This window comes from Mercurialis annua, linkage group LG5, assembly GCF_937616625.2.
Source record: "Mercurialis annua linkage group LG5, ddMerAnnu1.2, whole genome shotgun sequence".
Classification (NCBI taxonomy): domain Eukaryota; kingdom Viridiplantae; phylum Streptophyta; class Magnoliopsida; order Malpighiales; family Euphorbiaceae; genus Mercurialis; species Mercurialis annua.
Genome location: NC_065574.1, coordinates 16,430,310 through 16,447,367, shown reverse-complemented (window position 1 = coordinate 16,447,367; position 17,058 = coordinate 16,430,310). Strand labels below are relative to the sequence as shown.

General features: G+C 36.7%; 2 protein-coding genes across 2 annotated transcripts; both read right to left on the bottom strand.

The window, feature by feature from the left end:
* Positions 1 to 7,091: 7,091 nt before the first annotated feature.
* Positions 7,092 to 9,049, bottom strand: LOC126681592 (protein MAIN-LIKE 2-like). The gene is made up of 4 exons (XM_050377138.2): positions 8,765 to 9,049; positions 7,843 to 8,387; positions 7,347 to 7,757; positions 7,092 to 7,265 (listed from the first exon to the last, which is right to left on the bottom strand). The coding sequence occupies exons 1-4, from the start codon at positions 8,844 to 8,846 to the stop codon at positions 7,092 to 7,094; spliced, it is 1,212 nt and encodes a 403-aa protein (XP_050233095.1). The 5' UTR covers positions 8,847 to 9,049.
* Positions 9,050 to 14,345: 5,296 nt separating this feature from the next.
* Positions 14,346 to 15,377, bottom strand: LOC126681591 (uncharacterized). The gene has a single exon (XM_050377137.1). It carries the CDS (start codon positions 15,375 to 15,377, stop codon positions 14,346 to 14,348), a length of 1,032 nt encoding a protein of 343 aa, XP_050233094.1.
* Between the last annotated feature and the right edge of the window lie 1,681 nt (positions 15,378 to 17,058).

The following is a 17,058-nucleotide window of genomic DNA, read 5'->3' as shown; positions in this document are numbered from 1 at the left end:
ATAATGCACATCGTCTAGCAGTACTATTCTTTATTATACATTGTGCTTATGCACCAACAAGGCTGCTGCTAGCGTAGTAGTTAAAAGTGTTTAAATAAGGTTAAAAAGTCTTAAATTATCAAAAAAAAAAAGAGTTAAAAAGTCTTAGTTTAATTTATCTAGTTGCTGTCTTCTTTCACATCTCTACCTCCGCCGCTGTATGCAGCTGAAGAGAAATTATATAGTAGTAATATCTACGGCATGTAAAATTGAACCAAAACCAATTAATGTAACCTATTCGATATATTTAGTTTCGTTTAAAATGATGAAAGTTTCAGAATTTCTAATTGGCTTAAGACATTATTTAACCCCTAAATTTTACCATTTTGTTCTCTGCGACCTCTAAATTAATTTCATGTTCCGTTGGACCTCATAGCTATTTATTTTTGTTCTATTTAACCCCTCAAACTATACTTTTTGTTATTTAACCCCTTAACTATTCTTTTTTCCACCATTAAATTTTACGATGGCGACAGACCGGTGGAACCGGTGGAACACTAACTCCAGCCGACGGAACCAACAAGCTCCGTTCACCTCAGCCGTCAGCTCCCATTCTCAGCATATTAGCAACCACGCAACAGGTTCACAGGAATGCCAGACTTCGGAGAGAGATTTCATCCCTACTGCAAATCATGGAAACCCTAGCATCTTGGATTCTCATGCACGTAGCGAGGCATTAGCCAATCAAAAGTTGATTTACTTCGAAAATTTCCCAAAACGTGGAGGTTTCGAGATTTAGAAAGGTATTCGCTAGTTTTGGAGTTATGGGAAGAGTTTCATTAGCAACGAAACTCTCCAAACGCAACTGCAGTTTCGGGTTTCTTCAGCCAGATTCCGATAAACCAATGGATTGGTTGCTTGGCCAATTGAATATGGTGGCTATTGGCAAGTTTAAACTGCGGGCATACGTCTCTAGATTTCCGGCCAAGAATTCGACTTCATCTCCTAGAGAAGAAGTCAGGAAGATCCTGCCACCAAAGATCATTAGCTCTCCCTCCTTTCGTGATGGACGGTCTTCAAAGGATGTCGTTTCTGTTCAATACAAGCAACCACGGCTATTGAATGAATTGAGGAAGACAGGGAAGGAACAAATTCAGACTATGGTTTGGACAAATACTTTAACTGGTTCAGAGACGATGGAATGGATGTTGAGATCCATTGTTGTGCGAGCCAATGATATTCAGGATATCCTGAAAACGAAAACCTTCCTGGTTAATAAGAATATTTTAGTTCAAAACGTTTCTCTAATGGGGGGGGGGGGGGAATTTTGTTCTCCTAACGTTTAAAACAATTCTTGAAGCTGAGGATTTTATGATTAATATAGGGTCATCTCTCTCCGATTGTTTTCAATCGTTCGCTTGGGCGGAAGATCATAACAATTCGTTTCTGCGTTTGGTATGGATTACTGGAATCCCGATTTTCTTATGGAGTTCAGCAACATTCAAGGCGGTGAGAGATGTTATGGGTGAAACAATTGTCGTTCATTAGTTAATAGAGGAGAGGAAAAGGTTGGACTGTGGCCTTGTTCTAATTTCAACCCTGTAAGTTCATTAATCACTCTATTAACCTGAGAATCGGTAAGGAGATGATCTCAGTTTCAGCATCTGAAACCTGTGCACCATTGAAGTTTGAGGAACCTGCGCTTTCCCTGTTTTCCAATGATTCTGTAGCAAAAGTGGAGTTTTTGAAATCCTAGGAAAGCTCAGAGGAGAGGATGCATTCCTCATTTGGGGGTATTAATTTATTGAGCTCGTTTAATACGGTGGTCCCGGATTCTGCTGTTGACCTTGCAAACCGTGATTCTTTTGAAGAACAGCTTCTCGGAGGGCCGAAGAAAGCCAAGCCGATTTTCTAAGCGATAACAAGAATTCCTCATTAGGAAACGACCCGTTCCTTTTCTTATCTGAGAATATGCCTGTTAGTAGTATGTGCCCTAGGGCCATTTGATCATGTATATTTGTAGAACTAATCCTAATGGCAAAGATATATATGTTCTAATTGAACTAAGTGTCTCATCAACTAAGTGTTCATTTATTACGTATTGTCCTTATCACATTGTGATAGAATCTATTCTTAAGGTGTTAAGAATATGAGTTACAGATTTTATTATACATGTGATCTAAATAACAGTTCATGATCGATGGGGTCCTACGAATAAGGGCATCGTATTATCCCGGAAAGATTGTCACCTCTGTTTATTCTCCTGATTAGTAAGGAGTTACTAATTATAGGAAGTAGTGAGTCTCATACTACTTGATGGAGATCAGGATAAACATGTGGACACTCAAGATGTTGAGTGGGTCGAACAAGTGACGCTAGATGACTTATACATGGTATTTCATCAAAGTCAATTTAATGTCATCTAGTTCATAATTGTACATATGTCCTTTGACTTGCGGTGACACTATCTTGTATATAGGTGATTAGAGTTTGATACTCCTTATCCCTAGATCTTTCATGAGCTAGGGTCGCGGGATGTGTTGGCTCTAGTTAGTTGTATATGGAGATAGGGGTTTAACCAAGAGAGGATTTATCACTCCGGATGAACGGAGAAAAGATTCTATGCTATCTCAAATTGTTCTTGATGGATGATAAAACCTGCGCGGGTGCATATGACTTACTTAGAAAGTTGTTTCTAGAGGAAGCCATATTTATCAAGAATAAGAACTGAGATGAGGTCATATGATTAAGACAAACAGTGTTTGACTTAACCGTGACACTAGTCGAGATCAGAATCTTAGATGAAGGGAATTTTGAGTGTACGGTAATTATGAACATTGGTTCATAAAGAATGCATCGAAACATTCATATCTATTTGGGGGTCGTGATATGTTGCTAGACGTCACTCACGATCTACGAGAATTAATAATTAATGGGATTTAATTATTTAATATAAGAAAGGCGTTTCTTATGACTCTCGTTGCCATATAGATGTGAACCTAGTTAGTCACACACAATAGGGTGTGCAACCGATTGAGTTTACGAGAGATCGATTTCATATAGATACTAGCATATCTCGGAAATTAATCTAAGATGAAAAACAAGTATAAATTAGGGACTAATTTATAAGAGTTATAAATTAGTAAGCACCTAATTGTATTTTAACCAAGTTAATGTGATGATGTCATGTGATGATGTCACGATGATGTCATGTGATGATGTCACGTGATGATGTCATGTGATGATGTCACGATGATGTCATGTGATGATGTCACGATGATGTCATGTGATGATGTCACGATGATGTCATGTATGTCTCTATGTGTGACACCTAGCATCCAACGTGTCAGAAGGTGGCAACATCTATGCTTGATGTGTGACACCTAGCATGTGATGTGTCAGATGATGGTAACACCTATGCTTGGTGTGTGACACCTAGCATGTGAGGTGTCGAATGGTGGCAACACCTTTGCTTGGTGTGTGACACCTAGCATGTGAGGTGTTGCATTCTTAAGCAAAGCTCTACCCTATAAATAGAGGTTGTCTTTGCTCATTTAACACAACAACACACCACACTTAAGAGAGCATATTTGAAGGAGTTCAAGTAGTCATCAATCACAGAAAAGCTTGGAGAAAGTTTTTCATACAACCCAGCAAAGACGTAATCGAGGCGAGAGTTTGAGCTTAGGGTTGCTCGGCAAGAGAAACTCTTGCAGATTACTTCAAGGCAAGGATTCAATCGGACGCATACTCGTGTGGACGAGCTTGAGGTCGCCGTACTATCGGGACTACAAGAATCGTTGGAGAATCGACATAGGTATTCTTCTTACGGTTTCTAGATGCGTGCTTTAATTATTAGATGATACGACGATCCATTTGTTATTGATATGATCAATTTCTGGATCCGAATTGTTGGAATTCCAATTTCCAATTGAAATATACGATTCGGACCCTCACGTCCCGCTGCACCAACAATGCCTGTGAGGAGGGATGTGGAAACAGATTCGAAAGCTCAAGTAGAGGAAATTAACCGGAACAACATTGTTGAGAAATCAGGGACGCTTTTAGTTGATTTATCATCACAAAAGGAAGGGACCTCACTAGACGATACACAACAGATTAATATACAGCCCATTGGAGATCAGTTGGATAGGAGTGACAGATTGGTTTCAGATCATAATGAAGATAACCAGCTGGGAGTATTCGATAGCTTGGGGCAGAATAATTTGACTCTAAATGCAGAAAATACGACCCCAGTAGCACCTAGAACCAAATTTGCATGTAAACCTTTGAGGAAAATCAATATCTTAGGTGCTATAGAGAACTGTTCAGACTCTCAAGTGGAAGACGATAGGGAACTCTCAGATACAGACATTGTTAACATGTGTCGGTTGAACAAAATGTCAATAGTTCAGGATTGCACATATTTACCGGGTGACGAAGCTACTATGATGTGACATGATTTGGGAATTTTTGATAGAAAATCTAAATCAGGAACAAAGTCAAAACTGGCACATAAATTGGCTCAGACAGCCGACAGACAGTAATTTTTTTCCTTTTTAAAGTTTTTTTTCAGTTACTATGTCGTTGCCATTATCTTTTTGTATGCAAGAATTTTTTTTTCAATTATATACATATGCTGATGTGGCACTCATTTGTTGGTGTGATTTTGTTGAGGTGGAATCATTTTTGGTAGCCATATCATCATATTATGACCTCGTGTATCGAATTGAAAAAAAACTTCTTAGATATAATTGACATGTTTTAAAGTTCGTGATTAAATTGAGAAAACAGATATATTTTATAAATTTTTACAACATAATTCTTTTTTTCTATTAGAGTAAATTATTGGAGTTGTAAATAAATTATTCATGTAATCAGTAAAAAGAATTGGATTGATGAAGGAGAAATATAAGGGTTTTACTATTCGCCGCCCCTTTTTACTTAACACCGTCCATGCAAAAGACATTTCTGCCCTTGTAACAAAATTTTTTAAAAAAAAGTTCTCTCAATTCATTCGAACACACTCGAACAAATACGTAAAAAGTCGAGTAAAATGACAGATAACAAGTACAATTCGTCGGGGAACGAGTATCGACGTTCGGAAACAAGTTTTTCCGGCTTTTCCGAGGTAAAAATAGTTTTTTAAAATTTTTATTTAAATTTTTTTAAGGGGGGACGATCCCATTTCATGTCCTCTCCAGAGGAGGGGATGCCGGCGTCCGGTGTCCCCTCCTCCGGAGAGGACGTAAAACGCAACGTCCCCTCCGGAGGAGAGGACGCCAAAAATTGGCGTCCCCTCCTCCGGAGAGGACGTCGGCGTCTGCATGAAGGGGGAGTCGTCCCCCTTCAAGGGTTTCCGGCTCCGACCGAAATGTCGTGGCCGGAAATTATTTTTTTTAAAAAAAAAAACGTTAAAATAATTTTTTTTTAATAATTACAGTGATTTTTTTATTACATATTATTACGATTTGTTAAACGTAATTATTTATGTTTTACAGGTTCATTTAGAAGATTATGGCGGTGACGGAATTGATTACAGCGATTGGTTTAAGCCAGGACATGGGTTTGATACTGATGTTGAAGCAATTACTTGGGTTAAGAGTACTGCTATAAGGATTGGATTTGAATTAGTCATTTCGTCACATAAGAACGAGGGGAAAAAAAGCTTCTACGATGTGCTCGGGGTGAGCGTTACAGAGGTTCGGTCACAGATTTTGATTCATTCGTACGGAAAAATACGAAGACAAAAGCGTGTCAGTGCAAATTTAAAATTGTTGTCAAATTAGGAAAGACTGCATGGTTTATACTTACGAATCCTGGTGTTTCGAGTACACACAACCATGCTTTAGCTGTGTATCCTGAAGGATACCGTCAGATGAGTGGGCTGAGTGGCAAGGCGAAAGAAATTGTGCGAGATATGAGTGCGGCACAAGTGAAGCCGTGTTCTATTATGGCAGCTTTAAAAGAAAAAGTACCATCTAATAACCCTACAATAAGGCAAGTGTACAACTACAGAGAGACTTTGAGAAAGTCTAGTTTTGAGGGTAGAGATGTGGTTGCGCAATTTTATCACATGGCTCAGCAAAATGATTATGTACACTGGACTCTTGCTGAGGAGGATACAGGTGTGGTGACCCATATTTTCATGGCATCCTGATTCAGTGAGACTACTTCGTTCGTACTACTGGATCATCGACATGGACTCCACGTACAAGACGAACAAGTACAAGCTGCCTTTTTTTGAGATTATTGGAATGACTCCTTGCAACAAGAACTTCATAATTGCATATGCAATTATGAAGAATGAGACTGAGGGGAGCTACAGATGGGTATTGGAGAGACTGAGGTATTTGATTATAATTATGTTATTTATTATTTTAAAATTATGATATTCAAATTCAAATTACTTATTAAATCATCGGGCAATACTGCAGGTGCTTGATTGGGGAACATATTCATCCGAGCGCTATTCTTACTGATCGAGAACTGGGGCTTATCAGACCAGTGTCAGAGGTTTTCCCATGTTCTTCTCATCTACTATGTACGTGGCACATAAATAAGGATGTAGAAGATAGAGTGTACAGAATCAGTGGGAAAAACCAAGAATTTGCTGAAATTTTCAAGAATAGTACCTGGAAGAAAATTATCAGAGCGCCAACTTTTGATCAATATAACATAGTTGTGGAACACTTCAGAGATCGGTTTAATGGTTTTTCAGGGTTGATACAGTACATTGAGAGGACTTGGTTGGTGCACAGAGAGAAGTTCGTATCTTGCTGGACGGACTTAGTCCTATATTTTGGAAACACCACCACATGTAGAGTCGAGAGCACACATGCTCAGCTTAAGCAGTGGCTCAACTCTAGCACCGGTGCTCTGGACACAGTCTGGACGAAGGTCGACAAAGTTATACAGTCGCAGCTGACAGATATCCGGTAATATTATTGTCGAGTAATATTAGTACTTATATAAATTATGTTGTCATTATTAATAATATAAATGTTGCATATTTAATAAATTCTCTGGATACTCACATCTAAAAAATAACAAGTCCATAATCATAAAAAAAAGTACTAATAAAATAAACACACAACATATACTAACAGCACTCAGTCAGCACTACGCCAAGCGGCAATGACTCTCTCCCAAGTAGCGCTAGCCTCCTCCGTCTCAGTCTCCAACTCTGGAATGCCGTCAAACTCGCAGTGCTGTCTATGTTGGGCGGTAATTGTGCTGACTTTTCCGAGGAAATGCTCGAACTCCCTGGTCAGCAGCGTCATCCACTGTAACACCATAAAATAGACAAGTTAATTCAATATGTTAAATATATGTAATATTCACTAAATTATAAAATGAAAACTTACATAATCGTTGTTGCTGCGGGGAGGATGTGATCGTGGAAGATCTCCGCCAGGAAGGACACGGGGATGCGAATGTCGCTCGTACCAGTCCAAGTACGCTTGATGACATCCTCCAGCAATAACATGGGCTTCCTCAAATCTCATTAACTGCAGCTTGTAAATGGTCGGAAAAGCGTTCCACATGTCAACCGCAATCGTCACACTCATGTCCACAGAGTACTTGAGTGACCTCCAGGACCTAACAGCCGCTATTGGCCGACAAATTGGCACAGGTACAGTCTGCACATAACCCAGTTGTCGCAGCACCCTAGAAGGCATATATGGCTCGACAATGTCCCGATACGCTATCCACCCATAATATGCAGTGTGCTCTACGCTGGCAGCAGGCTCGCCGCCAAAAGGGAGCCACGTGATCTGTTAAAAAATCAAAAGACAAAAATTAAAATATAGCGATCGTAATAAAATTAAATTTAACTAATAAATTAACAAATTTACATACCTCCTCAGCAGTCAGCAGGTCCAAACGAGCTCGTAAGGACCGAAGTCGGGTGCCTGAACACTCTGACGCAGTAGCACTCCAGCTGGAAGCTCGAGGAAGATGAGACTGGATCAACAGCCGCTCTCGCTGGGGTCGAAAGCATGGAAAGTACTCATAAATCCATGTCTGAAGCAGTGTCAGACACCCAGTCAAACCCGAGCAATTTCCTCTTGATGAGATTCCAAGCTGCCGATAGAGATAAGCAAGTGTAGCTGAGCCCCAGGAAAATGTACTCGTATCTGTGACTTCATCCCGCACCTCCCATATGGTTGCAGGTCTAATCTGATGGCCACTCTTGTCAATGAATAAAGTGCAACCTAACGTCAACCAGATCCAGGCTATCGCCTCCACCTCTATAGTACGGCCACGCCTACATAAATTGATGATCGACTCAATCAACACACCTCCCTGGGCAAAATGCTTGGTCGTCTTACTCACCAGATCCTCTGGTGAAATACCTAAAATCTGTACGCAGTAAGCCATCAGCTGAGCCTTATTCGGCTGACCTGAAAACATAATTTTGCAATTTAAATAAATATCACACAATAGGTATATTAAATTTCTAGAAAAAATTGGGCAGTACTTCCCCTAAAATGAGCATCACCCATTTTTCAGGGAAGTCCTGCAAGGAAATTACAATTCACAAACCAAAACACAATCCACATTAAACAACTAATTGGTCTAAATATTTTATTAAATAACAAAATAACCTAAAATAATTAAATTATCCTAAATAACATTAAATTTACCTAAAATAATAATGTGACCTAATTAAACAATTATTAAACCTAATAAAATACAAAATCTCAAATTAAATATTTTAATAGTAAATTTTAATTTTAACGCAAAATTTAAATGTGAAAAATATAATAAAATATCGCACCTGAAATCATAGCTCCACCAACTGGAATGCGAAGAATATGCCACACGTCATGTAATGTGATGGTCATCTCCCCGAATGGCATGTGAAAAGAGTTTGTATCTGGCTGTCATCGCTCCACAAATGCAGAAAGGAGCGGGATATCCAGATGATCAAACATGATAAAGGGGAGATGTGATAACTCAGTCCCGTCTATCAGCACCTTGACCTCCTCTGAGGCCGTCACATACCATTGTCTCAGCTTCCGAAGAGCTCCATGTCTAGTCTGACACTTCAGCACGCCTCTGTCCGCCCCCATCCCATAGCCGAGAAGCGACATGTCCGAGAAAACTAGGAATAACAGTGTCATCCTTGGGTCCACCAGGTACTGGACCAGTAACGGTCCAGACGTCAACCTCTTCGGGTCGTCTGTTCGACCCTGAAAGTAACATTAAATATAATTAAATTATATTTAAATTTTTTAACAACATTATTAAATTAATTAAAATAATTTAATTATATTTACCTGATGACGAGTCGCCAACGAACCGACCACCTGCACCCTTCTTCCGTTTAGAAATGTAAATTTTTTCACTTGCCTCGTCCTCTGAGCTCTCAAAATCATCAGACTCTCTAAGATCATCAACAGACATGCGTCTGTTATCGGGAGAAGTATGTGTCAGTTGCGTCGATTGGTTCTTCCGTCGAGCTGAGGCAGAAACTTTACGCGTAATAATGTGACGGGCTCCCGACCCCCCTAACTCTGGGGCCAAAAACGACTTCCCTTTCCCTCTACGTTTTCCGCCCTGCAATTATAAAAATTTAAATATAAATTACAGAAATAATATATAATCTATATTAAATCGAATAAATTTCTAAAATCATTTAACTTATTTAAAATAATTATTATTTTATAATTTTTTTTAAAATAAAAAATAAAATAATTATTAATTTTATATTTTTTTGAAAAAAATATATATAATTTCCGGCTGCGACTTTTCAGTCGCAGCCGGAAAGGCTGCCGTCCGGCGTCCCCTCCGGAGGAGGGGACGTGGATCTCCCACGTTTCCTCCGGAAGAGGGAACGTGGATCTCCCACGTTCCCTCTTCCGAAGGGGACGAACGGCGTCCCCTCCGGAAGAGGGGACGCCGTTTTCCGGCGTCCTCTCCTTCGGAGGGGACGTGAAACGGCGACATCCCTTCTAAAACCGAATTTAAAAAAAAAATCAAAATTAAAAAAAAAAACTTACCGGGGGTTGTCGATCTTCATCTCGTTCGGAATCCGACATTTCCGTAGAATATGAGTTTGAATACGGTTGAATGAGTTGAGAGAATTTAGGTTTTTTGTTTATGATTTGGTTTTCTATTCAAAAAGTGAAAAGGGTAAAAAGATAATGTGTATGGGAGTTGTTAAGTAAAAACGGGCGGTAGCAATCCAGAAATATAACTTGTTCGTTTATGCAAATTGTGTTATAAACTTAACGATAATATAGATAATGCTTGTAGACTAAACTAATGAATATTTAGTGAACACTTAATAATGCAATAAGAGAGCAAATATTTGGGAGGATTTTACTACTTTTGTAAGTATATTTTCACTTGTAAATTTTACATGGAATGGAACCTATTTATAGGCAATTTCACCCACCATGTAATTAATGCATTTACATGCATGTCAAATATGGAGGGTTGAAATATTTTCACCTAATTAGATAGGTAACTTGAATTTGTCATCCATAATATTCACACACTATTCATAACACTCCCCCTTGGATGACAAAATGTTTATTCTAAATTACGCTATGTCGTACTGCCTCATTAAAAACCTCACTAAAGAAAAACCCAATGGGATAAAAACTTTAGTTAGGAAAAAAGAGTGCAGTGCGTAATTTCTCCCCCTCATTGCAACAGAGATAATCCTTCATGTATTTCGCAGATGGCGCATTCCAATATTATGAACATGTTTTCTAAATATTGCTGTAGGAAGTGCCTTCGTGAAGAGATCAGATGAATTATTATTTGATTGAACATACTGGATGTCAATTTCTTGATTCTTTATAAGTTCTTGAGTGTATGAAAAGAATCTTGGAGGTATATGTTTGGTTCTGTCACTCTTGACGTATCCTTCCTTGATTTGTGCTATACATGCAGCATTATCTTCATATAGAACAGTTGGACTCTTATGGACTGGAAGACCACAAGATTCTTGAATGTGTTGTGTTATTGATCTGAGCCACACACATTCCCTACTTGCTTCATGTAATGCAATAAGTTCAGCATGATTTGAGGAAGTGGCTACAATTGTTTGTTTCTGTGACCGCCAAGAAATTGCAGTATCTCCACTTGTAAATACATATCCAGTTTGAGACTTAACCTTATGAGGATCAGACAAATAACCTGCATCTGCATAACCAATCAATTCTAGATTTGAATCGTTAGAATAAAATAAACCAAGATCAGTGCTTCCACGAAGATAACGTAATATATGTTTGATTCCATTCCAATGTCTCTTCGTGGGAGCTGAACTGAATCTTGCTAATAAATTGACAGAAAAGGATATGTTAGGACGAGTGCAATTAGCGAGATACATAAGTGCTCCGATTGCACTGAGATATGGTACTTCAGGACCAAGAATATCCTCATTTTCTCCACAAGGACGAAATGGATCAGTTTCAACATTCAGTGATCGATTAACCATAGGAGTACTTAAAGGATTTGCTTTATCCATACCAAAACGTTTTAAGATCTTTTCTATATAATTTGACTGATGCACTAATACGCCATTGTGCATATGTTCAATTTGTAAACCAAGACAATATTTGGTTTTTCCAAGATCTTTCATTTCAAATTCTTCTTTTAAGTACACACTTGCTTTATTGATCTCACTGTCTGTTCCAATAATATTTAAATCGTCAACATAGACGGCTATAATCACAAATCCCGATGTTGATTTCTTGATAAAAACACATGGGCAAATAAGGTTATTCACATAGCCTTTATTTATCAAATAATCGCTTAAACGATTATACCACATGCGCCCTGACTGTTTTAACCCATACAAAGATCTTTGCAATTTGATTGAATACATTTCTTTGGGTTTTCTATTTAATGCTTCAGGCATTTTAAATCCTTCAGGGACCTTAATATAAATATCGCTATCTAGCGATCCATACAAGTATGCTGTTACAACATCCATGAGACGCATTTCTAATTTCTTAGAAACTGCAAGACTGATCAAATATCGAAATGTAATTGCATCCATGACAGGAGAATATGTTTCATCATAATCAATTCCAGGTCTTTGAGAAAAGTCTTGAGCAACAAGTCTAGCTTTATATCTTGTGATTTCATTTTTCTCATTTCGTTTTCGTACAAAGACCCATTTGTAACCTACCGGGTTCACATCTTTAGGTGTGAGGACAACAGGTCCAAACACACTTCTCTTGTTAAGAGATTCTAATTCAACTTGCATAGCGTTTTTCCATTTATCCCAATCATGTCTATTTTGACATTCAATAACCGATCTCGGTTCGGGATCCTCATTTCTATTTATGATATCACATGCAACAGCATAAGAGAAAATTTCGTCAATATTTTTCATTGTGTCTCGATTCCAAACAATCTTTGTATTATTGTAATTAATCGAGATTTCTTCGTTATTCTCATTTGTGTCCTCTTCTAGGGTACTGTCTTGATTAATTACATTCATATCCTCTTCTGGGGCATTGCCTTGGTTAACCTCATTTATTTCTTCTTCTGGAGTATTTTCTTTATCTTGTGTTTCTTCAGGAACACCTTTCTCTTTGCTAGCATGATCGAGATTTTCTGCTCCTTTTCTTTTCCTAGGATTTTTATTTCTTGAACCGATCGGTCTTCCACGCTTCTGGCGTGTCTTTGATTCATGAGCGACTTTATTTTCAGAATTCTCTTTTGGAATCTCAACTCTAGCAGGGGCATTAACTGCTGGTATATATGATTTAGTCACTCTCTTTGTATCTGTAAATGCATCAGGTAATTGATTTGCAACAGCTTGCAAATGCACAATCTTTTGAACTTCTGTTTCACATTGTTTTGTGCAAGGATCAAGATGCAATAATGAAGGTTCACACCATGCAATATTTTTATCTGATTGTTTATTTTCTCCCTCTAATGGTGGGAACTCTTCTTCATTAAAATGACAATCGGCGAAACGTGCTGTAAAAACATCACCTGTTAAAGGTTCAAGATACCTAATTATGGATGCAGACACATAACCAACGTATATTCCCAATCTTCTTTGAGGACCCATTTTTATGCGTTGTGGTGGTGCAATTGGCACGTATACAGCACAACCAAAAACCCTAAGATGGGCAATATCTGGTTCTTGACCAAATGCTAATTGTAATGGGGAGTATTTATGATATGCACTAGGTCTAACACGAATTAATGATGCAGCATGTAATATAGCATGTCCCCATATAGAGATAGGTAGCTTAGTTCTCATCATTAATGGTCTAGCAATAAGCTGAAGGCGCTTAATTAGAGATTCAGCTAAACCATTCTGTGTATGTACGTGTGCAACAGGATGCTCAACTGTGATTCCAACAGACATGCAATAATCATTGAATGTTTGAGATGTGAATTCACCAGCATTATCAAGTCTTACCCTTTTAATTGTGTAATCAGGGAATTGAACACGCAATTTAATAATTTGAGCAAGAAATCTTGCAAATGCAACATTGCGAGTTGATAATAAACAAACATGTGACCATCTGCTGGATGCGTCAATCAATACCATAAAGTATCTGAATGGTCCACATGGTGGATGAATTGGCCCACATATATCACCTTGAATTCTTTCAAGAAATAAAGGTGATTCATTCTCAATTTTAGCCGGTGAAGGTCTCACAATTAATTTTCCAATAGAACAAGCTGTACATGACATATTACTTACTTGGGGAATTTTCTCACCTTTCAGTGGATGTCCTCGTGCACTGTCAATTATTCTCCGCATCATTATTGATCCTGGATGACCCAATCTTTCATGCCATAATTTTAGTATTGAAGCATCACAATACTTTTTCTTTTCAGCCATATGTGATTCGACCACATTTATATATGTATAATATAAACCAGAAGAAAATGTGGGTAATTTTTCAATTACATGCTTCTTACCTGAAACATTTGTTGTAATATGAAGATATTCCATATTATCATCATTTTTTGTCTCAATATGGAATTTATTCAGACGAATATCTTTAAAACTCAACAAGTTTCTTTGAGACTTGGGGGAAAATAATGCTTCATTAATGGTAAGTACAGTTCCCCCTTGTAATAGAATAGTAGCTCTTCCGGAGCCTTCAATTAATTTTACCTTACCAGATATTGTACTGACATTTGTCTGACATCTTTTAAGATTTGAAAAATATTTTTGGTGTTTGAGTATAGTGTGGGTTGTCGCACTATCCACAAGACATATGTCTTCATTACTGAACTTGGACGAAACAACATGCTGAGAATTATCCATATGCTTCTTAATTCAAACAAAGAAAAATTCATCATAAGAAATTATAGAATAACACAACAATACATAAGTAAATAATAAAAACATTACAATACATGCTGGATTAGTTTTCATTATTATTGTTCTCAAGAAAATTAGAAACATCTAAATGTGTCATGTCTATAGAGTCATTATGCATTAGACTGTGGTCAAAATCATCATCAGCAACAAAATTTGTTTCTATATTCTTTCCATTTTCCTTGAGGGAAGCTTGGTAAAGCTCAACAAGATGTTTGGGCGTACGACAGGTACGCGACCAATGCCCAGTCATGCCACATCGATAACATTTACTATCGACATTTTTCACTTGATGTTTGTATTGTCCACTGTTTCTGTTTTCTTGTTTCTCCTCCTTCTTATCCCACTTCTGGTGGTGATTCTTATGCTTAAAGGAGTTATTATAACCGACATGGTTGTAATTATTTCCACCTCGACCATAACCATGACCACGACCACGACCACGGCCACGACCACGAGGAGATCTATATGCGCTCGCATTTACTTCAGGAAATGGAGCAGAACCAGTGGGTCGTGCCGCATGATTTTTCATTAACAGCTCGTTATTCTGCTCAGCCACTAGAAGGCAAGAAATCAGCTCTGAATATTTCTTAAACCCTTTCTCACGATACTGCTGCTGGAGTACCACATTAGATGCATGAAAAGTGGAGAATGTTTTTTCTAATAAATCTTCATCAGTAATTGTTTCTCCACACAATTTTAGCTTTGAGCTAATTCGGAATATTGCAGAATTGTATTCACTAACACTTTTAAAATCCTGCAATCTTAAATGCATCCAGTCATAACGAGCTTTTGGAAGAATTACAGTCTTCTGATGGTCGAAGCGTTCTTTTAAACTATTCCAGAGAACAAGTGGATTATCTTCACTGAGATATTCATTTTTTAATCCTTCATCAAGATGATGGCGAAGGAAGATCATTGCTTTTGCACGATCTTGAGTAGAGGCATTATTTCCCTCTTTAATAGTGTCCTCATGACCAGAGGCTTGCAGATGTATTTTAGCATTTAGTATCCATGACAGATAATTTTTTCCAGATACATCAAGTGCCGTTAATTCAAGCTTTGTAAGGTTTGACATGATTAAACTATCACATGAAAAATAAATATAATTAGAACTAATATTTATTTATGCGATAAAAACATAGAAATAATAATCATTTATTTTTAAGAGTAAACAAACAAGTACAACCATCATATTTTTGGCTTATAAATATGCATAATCAACAATTATTGCAGCAACTAGTAAAGGTAGAACAATAAATACAAAAATACCTAAATATAAATAAAATTCTTTCCACGGAAGATTAAATATACCAATGAGTATTAAATTAAGTAACATAATAAAAATAATCCAAAATAGCTTCATTTTTGAATTTTTGAAGATTAAGAGATGAAAAATTGTGTAGTGAAAATAAATAGTAAAGTGAGTATATATAGAGAAAAATATAACCGTTTTATTACCGTTATATAGCCGTTTGTTACCGTTATGTAGCCGTTAGGTTATTTTATATTTTTTTTTGAATAAAATTATTTAGATGAGGACAACAATGGATTAAATTTAATTATGGTATAAAAATATTTATATTTATACTATTAGTGTCAACTAAATAAAATCGTTTATAGCAAGGGGATTACCACTCAAGCATCAACGATTAAAATTAAATTATCAAAAAATTATTTATAGGAGGCTTAGCCTTCCATATAAAAATTAATAACATAGATATAAACATAATAAATTAAATATTAAGTAAATAAAATTTATAGGAGGTATAACCTTCCATTAATTAAATAATTAGACAAGTATTAAAGTTAGAGATTTACCTTTGGAATACTTTACCGAATTTTCTTGGATTAGAGAATCGTAAACTGATAGAACGATCGTGCTGATAACGTGTTATAAACTTAACGATAATATAGATAATGCTTGTAGACTAAACTAATGAATATTTAGTGAACACTTAATAATGCAATAAGAGAGCAAATATTTGGGAGGATTTTACTACTTTTGTAAGTATATTTTCACTTGTAAATTTTACGTGGAATGGAACCTATTTATAGGCAATTTCACCCACCATGTAATTAATGCATTTACATGCATGTCAAATATGGAGGGTTGAAATATTTTCACCTAATTAGATAGGTAATTTGAATTTGTCATCCATAATATTCACAAACTATTCATAACAAATTGATCATTGATGTACAAGTTGAATTCGAATTTGAATTCAATTGGCTCGTTTCCTATTTTTAGCTTAGAGATGAATAAATTAATAATAGTAATAAAAAGATAATCAAATGATTTAATTATCCCCATGAAAAACGCATGATGCTTGAGGTCCCCCATTATCAATTGCAATATATACTAATTGGGTAAGAAGACGTAAATCACAACCTTGGATTAATTAAAAATAGCTAGAGTATAATTTAGTTTAAACTAAATATTAAAATAAATGCTATCATTCTTGATGGTACGTACTTAAATCAAAACGCAACATATATATATAAATTATGAAAAATAATGGATCTATCAATAAAAACATTATTATTTTAGATAATGGATCTATCAATAAGCGCTAAGCAGCAAACTACTAGATCGTGGGTTCGATTCCTCTCACAAGCGCTCCCCACTCTTCAAATTATAAAAAAAAATATCCAATTTATATATCAATTAAGCAGCTAGCAGATCATAATAATATATTTGTTATAGATAAATTATTTTATCTTTAGAATATCTTTAAATTTTTTTGTATGTCTTTATC